Genomic DNA, 13151 nt, shown 5'->3' with positions numbered 1-13151 from the left:
GTCACTAATTACTCTACCTAGGCCAAGAGGAACAAAATCTATACTATATCTAGAAGAGGCATTTCAACAAACACATAAAAGGCAATAAAAGTAAACAACATAAATTGCAAGAATTAAAAAGAGATCCAACTACAAAGGCAAGAGATCAACAATAGAAAAGCAAAGAAGAACAATTATTATTAATTACCTCTTATTGAATTGAAAGAAAATGGAAGGAACAATAGTAGATCTACAACAAAGTATAAGAACAACATAAAGGAAATTACAACAAAGGAGTAGAAGAATGATGAATGTAACAACAAAGAATTGAGAAGTAAAAGTAGAAGAATACATGAATTGAAACCTAGATCTAAGAACTAAACCTAATCTTAATCCTAATCCTAGAGAGAAATGAGAGCTTCTCTCTCTAGAAACTAATTCTAACTACTAAACTAACCTAAACTAAACTAATGGTAACTAACTTTTTTCATCCCTCTTCAATAATTGGCTTAAATAGCATCAGAAATGAGTTGGATTGGGCCCACAAGGCTTGTAAATTCGCTAGCCACGAGTTTGCATGAAGTGAATCACGTGCACCAACGGCGTGTACGCGTATAGTGCGTGTACGCGTCCTTATACGTATTGCAACTATGGCAAATCTTATATCATTTCGAAGCCCCGGATGTTAGCTTTCCAACCCAACTAGAACCGCATCATTTGGACCTCTGTAGCTCAAGTTATGGTCGATTAAGTGCGAAGAGGTCAGCTTGACAGCTTTTGCGTTTTGGCATCTAATGGAATCAAGGTGAATTAAATTTAGCTATTTTAAGACCTAAAAAACATGTTTTCACTCTTAAGCACAATTAAAGGAGAATATACAAAACCATGCTATTTCATTGAATAAATGTGGGTAAAAGGTTATAAAATTCCCTAAATCAAGCACAAGATAAACCCTACAAATGGGGTTTATCAATGATTTCACTTGCTGATGATTTTAGCTTGGTTTTAGCTTAATGTATGTTGGGCTGACTATATAGTGTTGTTTGCTTGATATCCCTTAGCCAAGAAAATTGTGTACAGCTCTATATTGTGTTATCTTTAAGTACAATGTAAAATAGGAATAAAGAAGAAAGCATAAATCTAGGGGGAGCTAATCTTGAAAAGGAAAGGGGGAGCAACACTAAAGCAAGAAACATCAAAGGGAAGTTCTCTAATTTTTTCAAAATTTAATTCCTCTGATCATTGCTTGAATCATGTTTGTCATCAAGGGGGAGATTGTTGAGTTAAGAAATTAATTAATAGAATTGATGATGACAAACATTTGATTAGTGGGCTAATCACACAATTATTTTTTGATTATCTTTGATTAGTGGTGTAGGCTAAAAACAAGTGTTGCAGCAGCCCAACATCAAACAAATGAAATATGCTAATGGGCTGAATGGTAAGCAAAAATAAAGACAAGCCCAAATCATTCATCTCAAGCAAAAACTCTTCAAAGAAGCAAGGCATGGCACCAACGGGCTGAACTTGAGAAGAACCTAATCCAAGCCCGAATTGATTTTCAATTCCCACCATATTGCTCCAACCAAAGCAACATTCCTCTCCTCTCAAACCAAGTCAAATCAAATCTTCAGAAAAGTAAGAAAGAGAAAGAGCTTCTTCACCAAGCAAAATACCAAAGAAGCAAGAGAGAGAAAGGCTAAGCTTGACATATGAAAATCTAATCAGAAAATCCAAACCAAATCAAGCTTAGGTTAAAGGTAATCCATCTCATCTTGCTTGCATCAAATCTTCTTCTCTTCTCCCTAACTCTCTGCTCTATCCGAAAATGGCATTCAAGGAAAAGTTGTTCTCTACCCTATTCTGCTTCACATCTACGGTCACAAGTGATACTTGGGGACCAATTAGTTTTTTCAATGGCTAAAATCAAGTTGACCATGAGAAGATTTCCATGGTTACTGCTTTGTGGCTTTCGGTCAAGATGAGGAAGTCAGAGAGAAAGTTTCTACTCTGAGGATTAAAGAGGAAAAGTGAACATGTGGGTTGGTAAAGCTCAAGGCTCAAGGTGTTGACCTTGGAAGAAGAACCTAGCAACATGCAAGGAGATAAAAAGAAGCTTGCTGTTCATTAAAAGGCAAGGAGAGAAAAACCAGAGTTTGAGAGTTGTGTTCTGTGAAGTATTCCCTGTGAAGTTCCTCTACTTGGATAATGCTCTCTATCAAAGAAGCATTCGGCCAATACTGAAGAACTAAATCAGAGGTTTGCAAAGCTGGTTTTTCACATAGCAAAAGAGGCTGTTGATGAAGTCAATCTCCTTCATGTTTTACTAATTGTAATGTACTTTTCTATGTTTATCTCTCTGTAATTTCTATGAGAAAAGGCATTGTGAGAAAACTCAAGTAAAAGCCATGAGTGGAAAAAGGCTAAGTGAAACACTTGAGAGAAAAGCCTAGAGTTATTTTCTGATTTCTTTAGGTATGTTTATGTCTTGTATCTTGTACATGTTTGGTATCCCTTTCTTAGTTGGGTTAGCACTAAGAATGAATAGTTAGGTGTTAGCATAGCCAATGTCAAGTTAGGTTAGAACTTGAAAATGAAATTGGTGTATGTAATACTGTTAACTATAGTGAAAATTTTTCCATAGTTGTGGAGGAGACTGGATGTAGGTTGCATAGCACAAGGCAACCGAACCAGGATACATGCTGGTGTTCACTTTTCTCTTCTCTGCTGAGTTCTGTTTTCTAATTTTCATGAGACAAAAATAAATTGTCTCATAAATTTCCGCTGCTGAGTTCAAACAGAATCAGAATTGTAATTTTGATTAAAAAGGGTCAAAATAGCAACTTACTAGGAAGGCATAGATTCAACCCCCCTTCTCTAAGCCTACCACAACCTTCATATAGTACTGCTGACTTATTGTTACAAAATATCTTCAATAGCCTTTCAATGTCTTCTACTATACGAAATTCAGTGATAAAGTTTCGTAACCATATGCCATGAAATCGGAATAAGAGTATCCAATGATCTCCAAATTTTTTGATCTCCGATAAGTAAGCATGTAATCCTTTACTTTCTTCAGATAACGCATTACGCGTTTAACAGCTATCCAATGATCCATGTCCGGATTGCTCAAGTATCTACCCGACACTTCTACTGAACTTACGGTACACACATTCATCTATAATATTTACCTCAAAACCGTATGAGGTAATGACTTAATAAAACTTGTGATACCATTGACAGAAAATTTGTTTGAGATCATAGATGGATTTCTTTAACTTACAAACCATAGATTTTGAATCGCCTGATACAAAATTTGCTGGTTGTACCATATACATCGTATTAACAATGTCACCATTGAAAAACATTGTCTTCACATCTATCTGATGTAGCTCCAAGTCAAAATGGGCTACTAGTGCTATTATGATTCTAAAAGAGTCTTTCGATGATACCGGAGAGAAAGTCTCTTTGTAGTCTATGCCTTCCTTTTTAGTAAAGCTTTTAGCGACTAGATGAACTTTATATCTCTCGACATTACCCTTAGAATCCCTTTTGATTTTAAATATCCATTTACAACTAATTGGTTTCAACATTTAGGTAATTCTAAGAGGTTCTAAATGTCATTGTCTTCCATAAACTTCATCTCTTCTTTCATGGCATCGATCCACTTTTCAAAGTTAGAACTTTGCATGGCTTGAAGAAAATCGATTGAGTCATTTTCTGTCAAATCAATGACATCTTTATGTTCTTGGAGATAGACTACATATTCATCTGAAATTGCACTTTTTCTTTCTCTATTGGATTTCCTTAATGGCACTTCTTGAGGTTGTTGAGCTTGTTGTATGGATTAGGGGAGGATTCACATTATTTTCCTGTGCTATAGCAGCATCTTGAGCAATAACGATATTCTCATTGTACTCTTATACTATAACTGTATCTTGAATAATAATAGTTACAAAGACTTAATCATTATCAGTTACAGAATCCTCATCAAAAGGAATATTCTTAATATTTTCTTCCCCTCCAAACTCAATATCCTCAAGAAATCTCGCATTTTCCGTTTCAAAAAAAGACCTTGATGCAAGATTATAAAACTTGTACTCCCGTGAATGCTCGGCGTGACTAGCAAAGTAGCAACTAATTGTTCTTCAATCCAATTTTTTTTCATTCGGCCTATAAGGTCGCGCCTGAGCTGGACATCTTCAAATGTGCAAATACTTATACTGGACCTTTTTCCAGTCTAAATTTCATAAGGGGTTTTGTTAACTGCTTTGCTTGGCACCCTATTAAGGATGTACACTGCGGTCTTTAAGGCTTCTCCCCAGAGTGATTCAAGCAAAGAAAAATGACTAATCATACTTCTCACCATGTCCTTAAGAGTTCAGTTCCTTCGCTCTGCGACACTGTTCATGCTAGGTTTGCCTGGCATCGTGTGTTACGGAACAATACCGCACTCCTCTTGGAAAAGAGCGAAAGGCCCGAGACGTTACTCATCTAAACCGTCATATCTTCGATAGTATTCACCACCACGATCAGATTTGACAGCTTTAATTTTCTTTCCAAGTTGAAGTTCAACTTCAGCTTTGAAAGACTTCAAAGCATCAAAGGCTTGGGACTTTTCATGAATTAAATATAAATACCTATAACGAGAGTAATCATCTAATAAAATACTGTTGTCCATTCCAAGCGACAGTAAGGAATGGGCAACATATATCGGTATGTATCAGCTCTAAGACATCTTTAGCTCGCTCGGCACCTAATTTCCTTTCATTTGTACTTTTTTCCTTTTGGGTCCTAGAATTCTATCTGACAAAGCCTCTGAATTCTCTATTTAGATATGTGACCTAGACATTTGTGCCATAATGATGTCGAATTCTCATTTAGTTTTCGTTTTATGCCTGTTTGTAGTATTTCATTATTATAGGAATTCAAATCAAGGCTATATATATTATCCATCAAACGTCTAGAACAAATATTATTCAAATTATAAAAGAGATTGACTTTATTATTTTCGAACAAAAAAAAACCTTACTTGTCAAAACGAGAAATAAAAGCTAAATTCTGTCTAGATGACGGTACATTAAATGTCTCAAATAAATCCAAGTAAAATCCACTCGTGGAATATAATCTAAAGGTTCCTATAGCTTCAACTGCAACTATATTACCATCTGCCACATAGATGTATCTTTCAGTATCACTTGGCAATCGGCTCTACAGGCAACCTTGCATAGTAACACTTACATAAAATAGCAGCAAAATCTACCATCCAAGTATCAACAGGTGCATAACTTAAACTAGTCTCAGAACAAACGAAAGTAAGAATCATACCATTCTTTACACGCCAAGTAGCATATTTGGTACAATTCTTTTTCATGTGGTCCACCTTCTTACAAAAGAAATAGGTTGAAACTTGATCCTGTTTCTTAGCCTTTTTCTGCTTAGAAGGTGCATCCACAGTAGTATCACGCTTTCTTTTATACTGAGAAGATGAAACCATGTAAGCACTTTTAGTCTTATCTTATTGCAACCTCTCTTCTTCTTGCACACAGTGAGATATAAGATCATTTAGGGATCAAGTGTCTTTCAGAGTGTTATAACTCACTTTGAATTGCCCAAAGTGTGCAAGAAGGGAGATCAAAATAAAATGCACGAGTAAATCTTCAGAAAATTCTAATTTTAGTGCTTTCAATTTAGAAGCAAGATGAGGTATTGTCATAATGTACTCTCCTATGTTTCCTTTACCTTTATACCTCATGGAGACAAGTTTGCTCAAAAAGCTACTTGCCTCCACCTTTTCATTCTTAGCAAAGAATTTTTCTACATCTTTCAAGAACTATTTTGCATTTTTATCCTTGGTAATTGAGCCCCGAAATGTCTCAGGAATTGAGCGTTTCATGATCATAATGCTCATTAGATTGGATATCTCCCACTTCTCTATTTTAACCTCATTGAAATTTTCTAGAGTAAAAGTGAGTTTCTCCTCTCGAAGAGCTATATACAGATCCATAAAGTTTGAACCATTCAGCATAAGAATACTGCTAATTTGTGCAGAAACATTGATAGATGAAGTCATAGTTTTTGGATTAGAACAAAAAAATATGCAATAAATATTAGTTAAATAATGAAAAAAATCCATATTGAGATATCTAGAACGACATTAATTTTCAATCTTTGGATAGAAAAATTAACTGCAAGTGATACTCTCATTGCAGTAATCAAATATTGTCAAAATTCCTGTCACACATTAAGCCTTTCTTTGGATTGACTGAATGCGCACATGAAAACTTAAACTTCGCAACTTATTTATTACTGCATATTTTTTTATTAATTGGCCAAATAATAATCTTCCTTTGGACCGATTATTTATTGCATAATTAATAGAAAATACACAAAAGTGTGTAATACTTATTATTTGGCCAAACAATAAACTTCTTTTTGAGCCGATTACTATTTGCATAAATAATAAACATTATTTTTTATTACTCAAATATTATTAATGTGTATACATAATTCGGCCAAATTTAAATTTTTCTTTGGATAAATTAATATTTGCATAAATGATATATATTTTATTATATATTTAATAAAATCGGTTCAACCTCAGTTGGACCTTAGTTAGACCATTGAACTATTGAATCTGTCATCTGATCAGTTTAATGACCGATCCGGTTCTCGCAACTTTGATTGATGGTCTTAAAAAATACCTCAAAGGAGAACCATCACTAGGTCTGATGTTTCAGCAGAATTTGATCTTGAACCAACTAGATTTTCAGACAGTGTTTGAGGACATGCCCTGACACAAGAAGATCAATATCAGGATATTATTTTTTTATGGGAAATTCGATATATCATGAAAGAACAAAACACATAATACAGTTGCTTGTTCATCTAATGAACCTGAATATAGAGCTCTAGCTATGGCAACTTGAGAAGCACGATAGATCACCTACATTTTAGAAGACTTGAAAGTGAAATTGAGGAGGCCAATTGCAATTTTTTGTAATAATCAATCAGCTCTTCATATTGCAGCCAATTTAATGTTTTACGAAAGAACAAAACACATAGAGATAGATTATCATATTGTAAGGAATAAGTGGCAAGAACAAACAACTAAGTAGCAAATATTCTAATAAAGGCACTAAGCCCCAATCACTACTAGAAAACTAGTTATTACAGACGGATATTTCCGACGGATTTTATCCTACTGAAATACAGAGGGAATTTCAGAGGGATTTTTTGTCGGAAAACAAAAAAAATGAATTAGCATAAATTACAGACGGAAATGAGAATCCGTCGATAATTTCGTCGAAAAAATTATTTTTTTTCCATAAGAAATGGTTACAGACAGAAAATCCGTCTGTAATTAAATAGACAAAACGCTGCATTTTATTAAATTATTACAGACGGAAAAATCCGTCTGTAATTTAAAATTTTTCGTCTGAAAATTTTAACTTTCACCTAATCTATCCCCTCTCTCCTGAAATCCATTCACAAATAAACAGCTGCCAACTCCTACCTACCTTTATGTGCTTCTTCCTCTCTCCGTCGTACAATTGCTTCTTCTCTCCATCACACGAGCTGCTTCCGCCGCTGCCGGTTCCGCCGCCGCTGGCATCGCACGATCTCTCTCTATCATCCCTTGTGTCACACGAGCTCCCTCTGTCACTGTTCTCATCGTGTCTACTCCCATCGTCGCAGAGCTTTCTCCGCCGCCGCTCTCATCGCGTCTGCTCCCTCTGGCGCCTCTTCCATCTAATCTCAACAACTCGCTCTCTCGGTTCTTCTCGTAACCCTCACGAATTTCAGGTATATATATCCTGATTTTGTGATTCTGTTCTTCGTGATAAACCTTAGGGCTCAATTTTTCTGTGCCAGTTTTAGCTAGGTTTATCATACTCTGCTTTTGTGCTTCGTGAATCTATGGATTTACTCTGATTTTGATGAATTTTTTCTGCATTCGGAAGCTTTTTTGACCTAAATGCAATATTTTGTGTGATTCATGTGATTCATGTGATACTAGTGTGTAACTTTATTATATAATTGTTGATTGACAGAGTTGTTGAATATCAAGTCAAATCTGCAGCACAGCATTTGATTAAGGATATATATATTCCAAACTACCACTGTTTCATTATGCATATAACTAGTATTTTGTATCACTAATTAATCTCTTTGACAGTTTTAATTACCAATTCATATGTAAACTAATCTTGACTCTAACAACAGCAAGTTGAGAAATCTAGAGAAGGGTCTTCCACATTACAGAGCAGCACCTTTGTTTGATAAGGTATGCTTTAAACTTAATCAATACTTTACTAGCAAGATAGAAAACTCATGAAAGATTGAATTAAAAAGCGAATACATTATTGGTTTGAATAATTGGTAGACAAAACAAGCATTAGGTGGACGAGTTCGAATCTTGTTATCAGGAGCTGCTCCTTTGCCTAGACATGTTGAGGAGTTTATGAGGGCCACTAGTGGATCTACATTATCACAAGGATATGGTATCAACTTTGATATTTGATCTTTCAGTGTCTTTGAATAGAGATGAAATTGTTGATGATTGTGTATTCATTTTGATGTAACAGGTCTTACTGAAAGCTGTGCTGGGTGTTTCACAGCAATAGGTGATTTTTATCTCTGATTTTTGTTCTTGAGACAGTTACCAGAAACAAAACACAGAATTTCAAAATTCATAATTTGATATCAGCTTTAAGTTTGACTCATTCTGCACTGAACTTACTCATCTTAACGTCACATAGGTACCACTTTCTTTCTTTGTTAACCCCTTTTTTGTTTTGTTCTTTAAACCTTATGATTCTGTTTTTGTCTTAGAGTAATATCCACCGGGGAAGAATATATGAAATAGCATCTGTTTAGTTGATTCAAATGCAAATGTTAATGCCAGTGCTGCCATGTCTTCCAATCAATCATCTTCTGGGTCTGCTGGTGTTAAGGAGAATGCAAGCGAGGTGGTGATTGTGGATGATGATAAAGAGGAAGGAGAGTTGGAGGAGGGTGAGATTGATGATGATGGCGCTGACCCTGAAGCATCAGTAACAGAGAGGGTTCAGAGTGTTGCTGAATGTGGTGTAGTTGCTTCAGATACTGATTCCACATCTCATAAGCTCAGTGTTAGGGAGGTTCTGGAGGGTGTTACAGTTGCTAATGTGGAGGAGTAAGTGAAGAACTGTTGATGGGTTTTTGTTTGTTTCAACTAATTTGCTGACATTGGAGTTTATTCTCACTGAATCGATTTTGTTTTATTTGTGGCTATTTGTTCTTGTAGATCCTTTGAGGGGACTTGCTCTACTCATGGTGCCATCAGAAATGATTTCACTGACTTGACGTAAGCTTACATTGCATTGCTTTTCAATCTGCTCTCTTTACATTAGTTTCGGAACTTTGCACGGAACCTGTTTGTGATAATGCTCTTTTGTATTCGTTACTGAAATTCTTAATTGATATTTATCATTTGATAATTAAGTTAAAAGCTGCACTGGCATTGATATTGATTTTATCATTTTATGGTTCTGAAGCCTCATGATTGATTTTTGGTTGTTTTAGCTCCCCTCATACTTGGTATCCACCGGCCAGAAGGAAACATCGCAGGATTATCCTGCATGTTGGTCCCACAAATAGTGGTAAAACGCATTAGGCGTTGAAGCAACTTGAGTCAAGTGATTCTGGTAACTCCATTTTTACAGTGTAGGATGATAGCCAAGAAAGAGGGAGGATAAGAGCTTTGTAAATGGGTTAAGTATTTTTGCACTATGCAGGTTTTCCAGTTTTGTGATATAAACATAAATATATTTGTTCACCATAATAATATGAGTATGTCTTCAGGACAGTTTTCCAGTTCACGCGGCATGGATTCCAAGGACCTGCTTTTTGTTTCAAAACTAGGATCCCCACCAGTGAAGATGTTTCTAAATCCTATGTAACTTAATCTGATTTATGCAGGAGATTTCTTCATTAGTAAAATACGATTTTGGGTTCATTTCCCTCATTTCTGTATGTTCATTGAAAGGACAGATTAGGGTGACAGAGATTAGAATAAATAACTTAATAAATTATAACATCTTCTATTTTTATTCATCAGGTATCCAACTGAGCTGTCTAGAAGAGCCAAAATTAACTTAGTAATGGATTGGCAACATTCTAATTTACGAAATGGAGCAGGTAGATACATTCTAATTTCAATTTTGAACTCCTTTAAGTAATGTGACTAGCCATGAGCAGTTGATTTTTTTTATAGACTTGTATGCTAGTTAGCGATTAATTACTAGAAATGTCAAAGTAAAAAAATTGGAATTGAATGTTTGGAGTTTTTGGTGAAACTTTGGTGTATGTACACAAGGTTGAAGCATTTGGTGTTTTGGTCTTGATTGATTTTTAAGGTTTCGGCTAAACTAAGTAAGAAAAAGTGCTATGGCAATGCATTTTGTGTGCCAAAGAATTTTTGGTGTCTTTGATTGGTGCAGATGGGAAGTTCTTACCCTTGACTTGGGATAAGTTAGCTTGTAATGAGAGAGATTGGAACACTTTTTTGTATTGCTATTGTTAGTTTGGTTGTGACCTCTTGTGTCCTTTTCTTTGATTATCAGTTCAGAGCAATAGCTTACTTAGGAAAAGTATAATTACACGAACTTAATGCCTCATCATCGCACGTGGTTTGTATCTGTATTATTTCACCATGCCTCTAAAATAGTAATACAATATGATATGTCCTAGTGAAACTTTTGAACCGTGCCAGAGCCTGTTTCAAACCACATGGAGCTTCAGGGACTAGAATTTCTTCAGTTTGCTTTCTACTGATTCAACTGCCTTCTAATCCGCGAGGTTTACTCCGAGAACTACTATTTTGTCTTTATAAGTGCTTATTGATTATGAAAAGCTTCATAAATGAATCTTAAAGTGATTTAATATCAAGTCCCAAGCACTTCGAAGTCTGATGGTGAAAAACTAAAATTAATAAACTACACAAATTTTGCATGATTTAACGATTTTGCCTAATCTGATATCTGATTTATGTAACCAGATACCCTTCCACTTGTCACACGTCTCTGGGACACGTATCTAGTCGATGGAGATGCCTTACCAGATTTTCTTGTGTATATATTTGCCAGTTTTCTTCTAACGGTGAGCAACAATATGGGGTAGTTTTCTGTGTTCCATTCTTCTCTGCTATTATACGACAGGGAATTATTTGTATCCTGAACAACTTTATGGTCGTCATTGCATGTTATATTAGGTACTATCTATCTATATAACAACAATATGAGCCCGTTTCTATGTTGTTATTGAAACAGGTTAGAAAACTTGAATTCTTGATTGCATTTCTAGTATTTACAATTACTGCATGCTTTTTTTGTTGAGCTTGGATATGCAAAACCTGTTGCTAAAGAAGTTCTGAAGGGTCTTTTTGTGCCAGAACTAAAAGGAAGCGGTGCTACTGGTCTCGCGATTTCACTCTTAGGGGCTATGGTTATGTCGTGCGTTCTCCCTGTCTTCTACAGCCATTTGATTTTTCTTTCCTTTTGAAATGTATTCTCAAGCTTTGTTTCTTTGTGAATTCTGCAGATTATCCAGTATACCACTCACTGTATGATGATTTCATCTGGATGCAGAAATTTGGAGATCCTATGTTTCATAGGCATGTTGCAGGTTGGTGGCATTCAATTTCCTTTTTCAGTTTATGTCACATTAAACTCCATCTCAGTTGTAGTTGACCTCACATATGTCTTCGTTCAGAGCTCTGCAGCCATTGGAGCCAATGTCTTCTGTTTCATCCTCCCCACATATTCGATTAAATGCTCCTTTTGCTGGTCTTGTTATATGCGTTACTGGGCTATCCAAAGGTGAGAGTTTGTCTCAATTTCATCTTTAGTGTATTGAATTTGGTTTCAATTTTGTCCAGTTTTTTTTCAATTTCATGCATTTAATGAAAAAATAAATAAATAAACTAAGTGATCCATATTCTCTTCAGAGTCTGGCCTGATTCGTTGAGTTTTGGTAATAAGGTCTGGATACTGTTCCCTTGAGCAAAAGGAAAAGAATCATTTGTTCATTGAAGCAGTGAACAGGCTCTCTGTCCCTTTCCCTTTTGTTGTTTTGTGAAAGAGAGGAAGAGGTGAGAGAGAAGGGGATTAATGATTGTGCTTCTTGTAATATAAATTGTAAAATAGATGTCAAGTAAATCTGGAAGTCTTCCAACAGCGTATATGCAAATCAAGACTGCTGATATAAGCCGTTTCTATTGGAAAAAATGTTCATATATAACTTGTTCAGAAGGATTAACTTAAGTTGTTAAAACAAACATAAGTTCTTAAAATAACAACTATCATATAATAAAGTGTTTTCTTTTCTTTTCTTTTGTTTTTCTTTTTGTTTAGGAAATATAGAAGCAAGTAAAGGTTGGAGAACATGGAAAGAGTACCAAATGAAAGTGTTTTCTAGGCCAGTTCCCTCATTCTTCTTTTGACTTATAATATCACATAGTCTCATTAACAAATGCCATGTGAACATTAGATGAATTCTACTATTTTGAATGAAACCAGGGTTCTAACTTCTAAGAAAGATGAAATTGAAGAAACCAAGCAAGCAAAGCAGAGAAGAAACATCAAACATGGCTGCTACTGTTGGAATCACAGAATTTATTGGAGCAGAGATGATTGAGAAGGCAATTTCTTAGTAGATGAAGCTATTTTGTCCAAGCTAAATTCAAAGAAGGCAAAGGTCCTTGTTGAGGCAAATCTATATTGCGCCCTTCAATTGAAAGGCAAATTCAGTTGCCAAATATTAGTATAGTTGTGATGTGTGTGTGAAGACCATTTAGAAGGATGAATTTTTGAAACTCTGCTTTGTGACAGCTTCTATATCAGCAAACTCTATAAATAAAGAAGAGAGCTGTGTCAATACAAACTGTGTTTTCTTCCCTTTGCTGATTAAAATAAATAGAATATATAGAATATTATCTCAATATTTCCATTAATCAATGTCACAAGGATCTGGTTTTTAAGATTTCGCGAGTTGCCTTATAAGCCATGAAAGTAATTAGGTACCTTGAAATATATTCTTTTTCTGGTTGAATAAGCCATTAGATTTTCTTTGTGCCAGAATTTCTTGTGCCAAAAAGGGAAGCATCAGTGAGAATTTCTTTGTGCCAGAAT

At 35.3% G+C, this 13151-nt stretch overlaps 2 protein-coding genes across 4 annotated transcripts; both read left to right on the top strand.

Annotated features, from left to right (window-relative positions):
* The first annotated feature begins 8369 nt into the window (after window positions 1-8369).
* LOC127739689 (RNA polymerase II C-terminal domain phosphatase-like 3) lies at window positions 8370-9773 on the top strand. The gene is made up of 5 exons (XM_052261100.1): window positions 8370-8483; window positions 8568-8606; window positions 8815-9157; window positions 9269-9328; window positions 9547-9773. Exons 3-5 carry the CDS (start codon window positions 8895-8897, stop codon window positions 9635-9637), a joined length of 414 nt encoding a protein of 137 aa, XP_052117060.1. The 5' UTR covers window positions 8370-8483; window positions 8568-8606; window positions 8815-8894; the 3' UTR covers window positions 9638-9773.
* Window positions 9774-9829: 56 nt separating this feature from the next.
* On the top strand, window positions 9830-12856 carry LOC107483499 (uncharacterized). Of its 3 annotated transcripts, XR_002373626.2 has the most exons (9): window positions 9830-9919; window positions 10082-10161; window positions 10736-10821; window positions 11021-11121; window positions 11234-11291; window positions 11414-11474; window positions 11563-11646; window positions 11734-11840; window positions 12540-12856. XR_002373626.2 is itself a non-coding variant. In XM_052261101.1 (4 exons), the coding sequence occupies exons 1-4, from the start codon at window positions 11464-11466 to the stop codon at window positions 12655-12657; spliced, it is 312 nt and encodes a 103-aa protein (XP_052117061.1). In that variant the 5' UTR covers window positions 11307-11463; the 3' UTR covers window positions 12658-12856. The 3 variants fall into 3 exon arrangements, 1 of the variants encoding a protein (XP_052117061.1); XR_008008527.1 differs by having other exon boundaries at window positions 9873-10161; XM_052261101.1 differs by lacking the exons at window positions 9830-9919; window positions 10082-10161; window positions 10736-10821; window positions 11021-11121; window positions 11234-11291 and having other exon boundaries at window positions 11307-11466.
* Window positions 12857-13151: the final 295 nt, after the last annotated feature.

Source organism: Arachis duranensis, chromosome 4 (genome assembly GCF_000817695.3).
Source record: "Arachis duranensis cultivar V14167 chromosome 4, aradu.V14167.gnm2.J7QH, whole genome shotgun sequence".
NCBI lineage: Eukaryota > Viridiplantae > Streptophyta > Magnoliopsida > Fabales > Fabaceae > Arachis > Arachis duranensis.
This window is presented reverse-complemented; position numbering and strand designations above follow the sequence as displayed.

Bases quoted from the DNA above. Each gene is read 5' to 3' on its own strand.
- LOC127739689 (XM_052261100.1), top strand. From the start codon at position 8,895: ATGTCTTCCAATCAATCATCTTCTGGGTCTGCTGGTGTTAAGGAGAAT. The intron at 9,158-9,268 runs GTAAGTGAAGAA...TTGTTCTTGTAG, and splicing joins ACAGTTGCTAATGTGGAGGA to ATCCTTTGAGGGGACTTGCT. The intron at 9,329-9,546 runs GTAAGCTTACAT...TGGTTGTTTTAG, and splicing joins AATGATTTCACTGACTTGAC to CTCCCCTCATACTTGGTATC.
- LOC107483499 (XM_052261101.1), top strand. The intron at 11,647-11,733 runs GTTGGTGGCATT...GTCTTCGTTCAG, and splicing joins GTTTCATAGGCATGTTGCAG to AGCTCTGCAGCCATTGGAGC. The intron at 11,841-12,539 runs GTGAGAGTTTGT...GAATGAAACCAG, and splicing joins CGTTACTGGGCTATCCAAAG to GGTTCTAACTTCTAAGAAAG.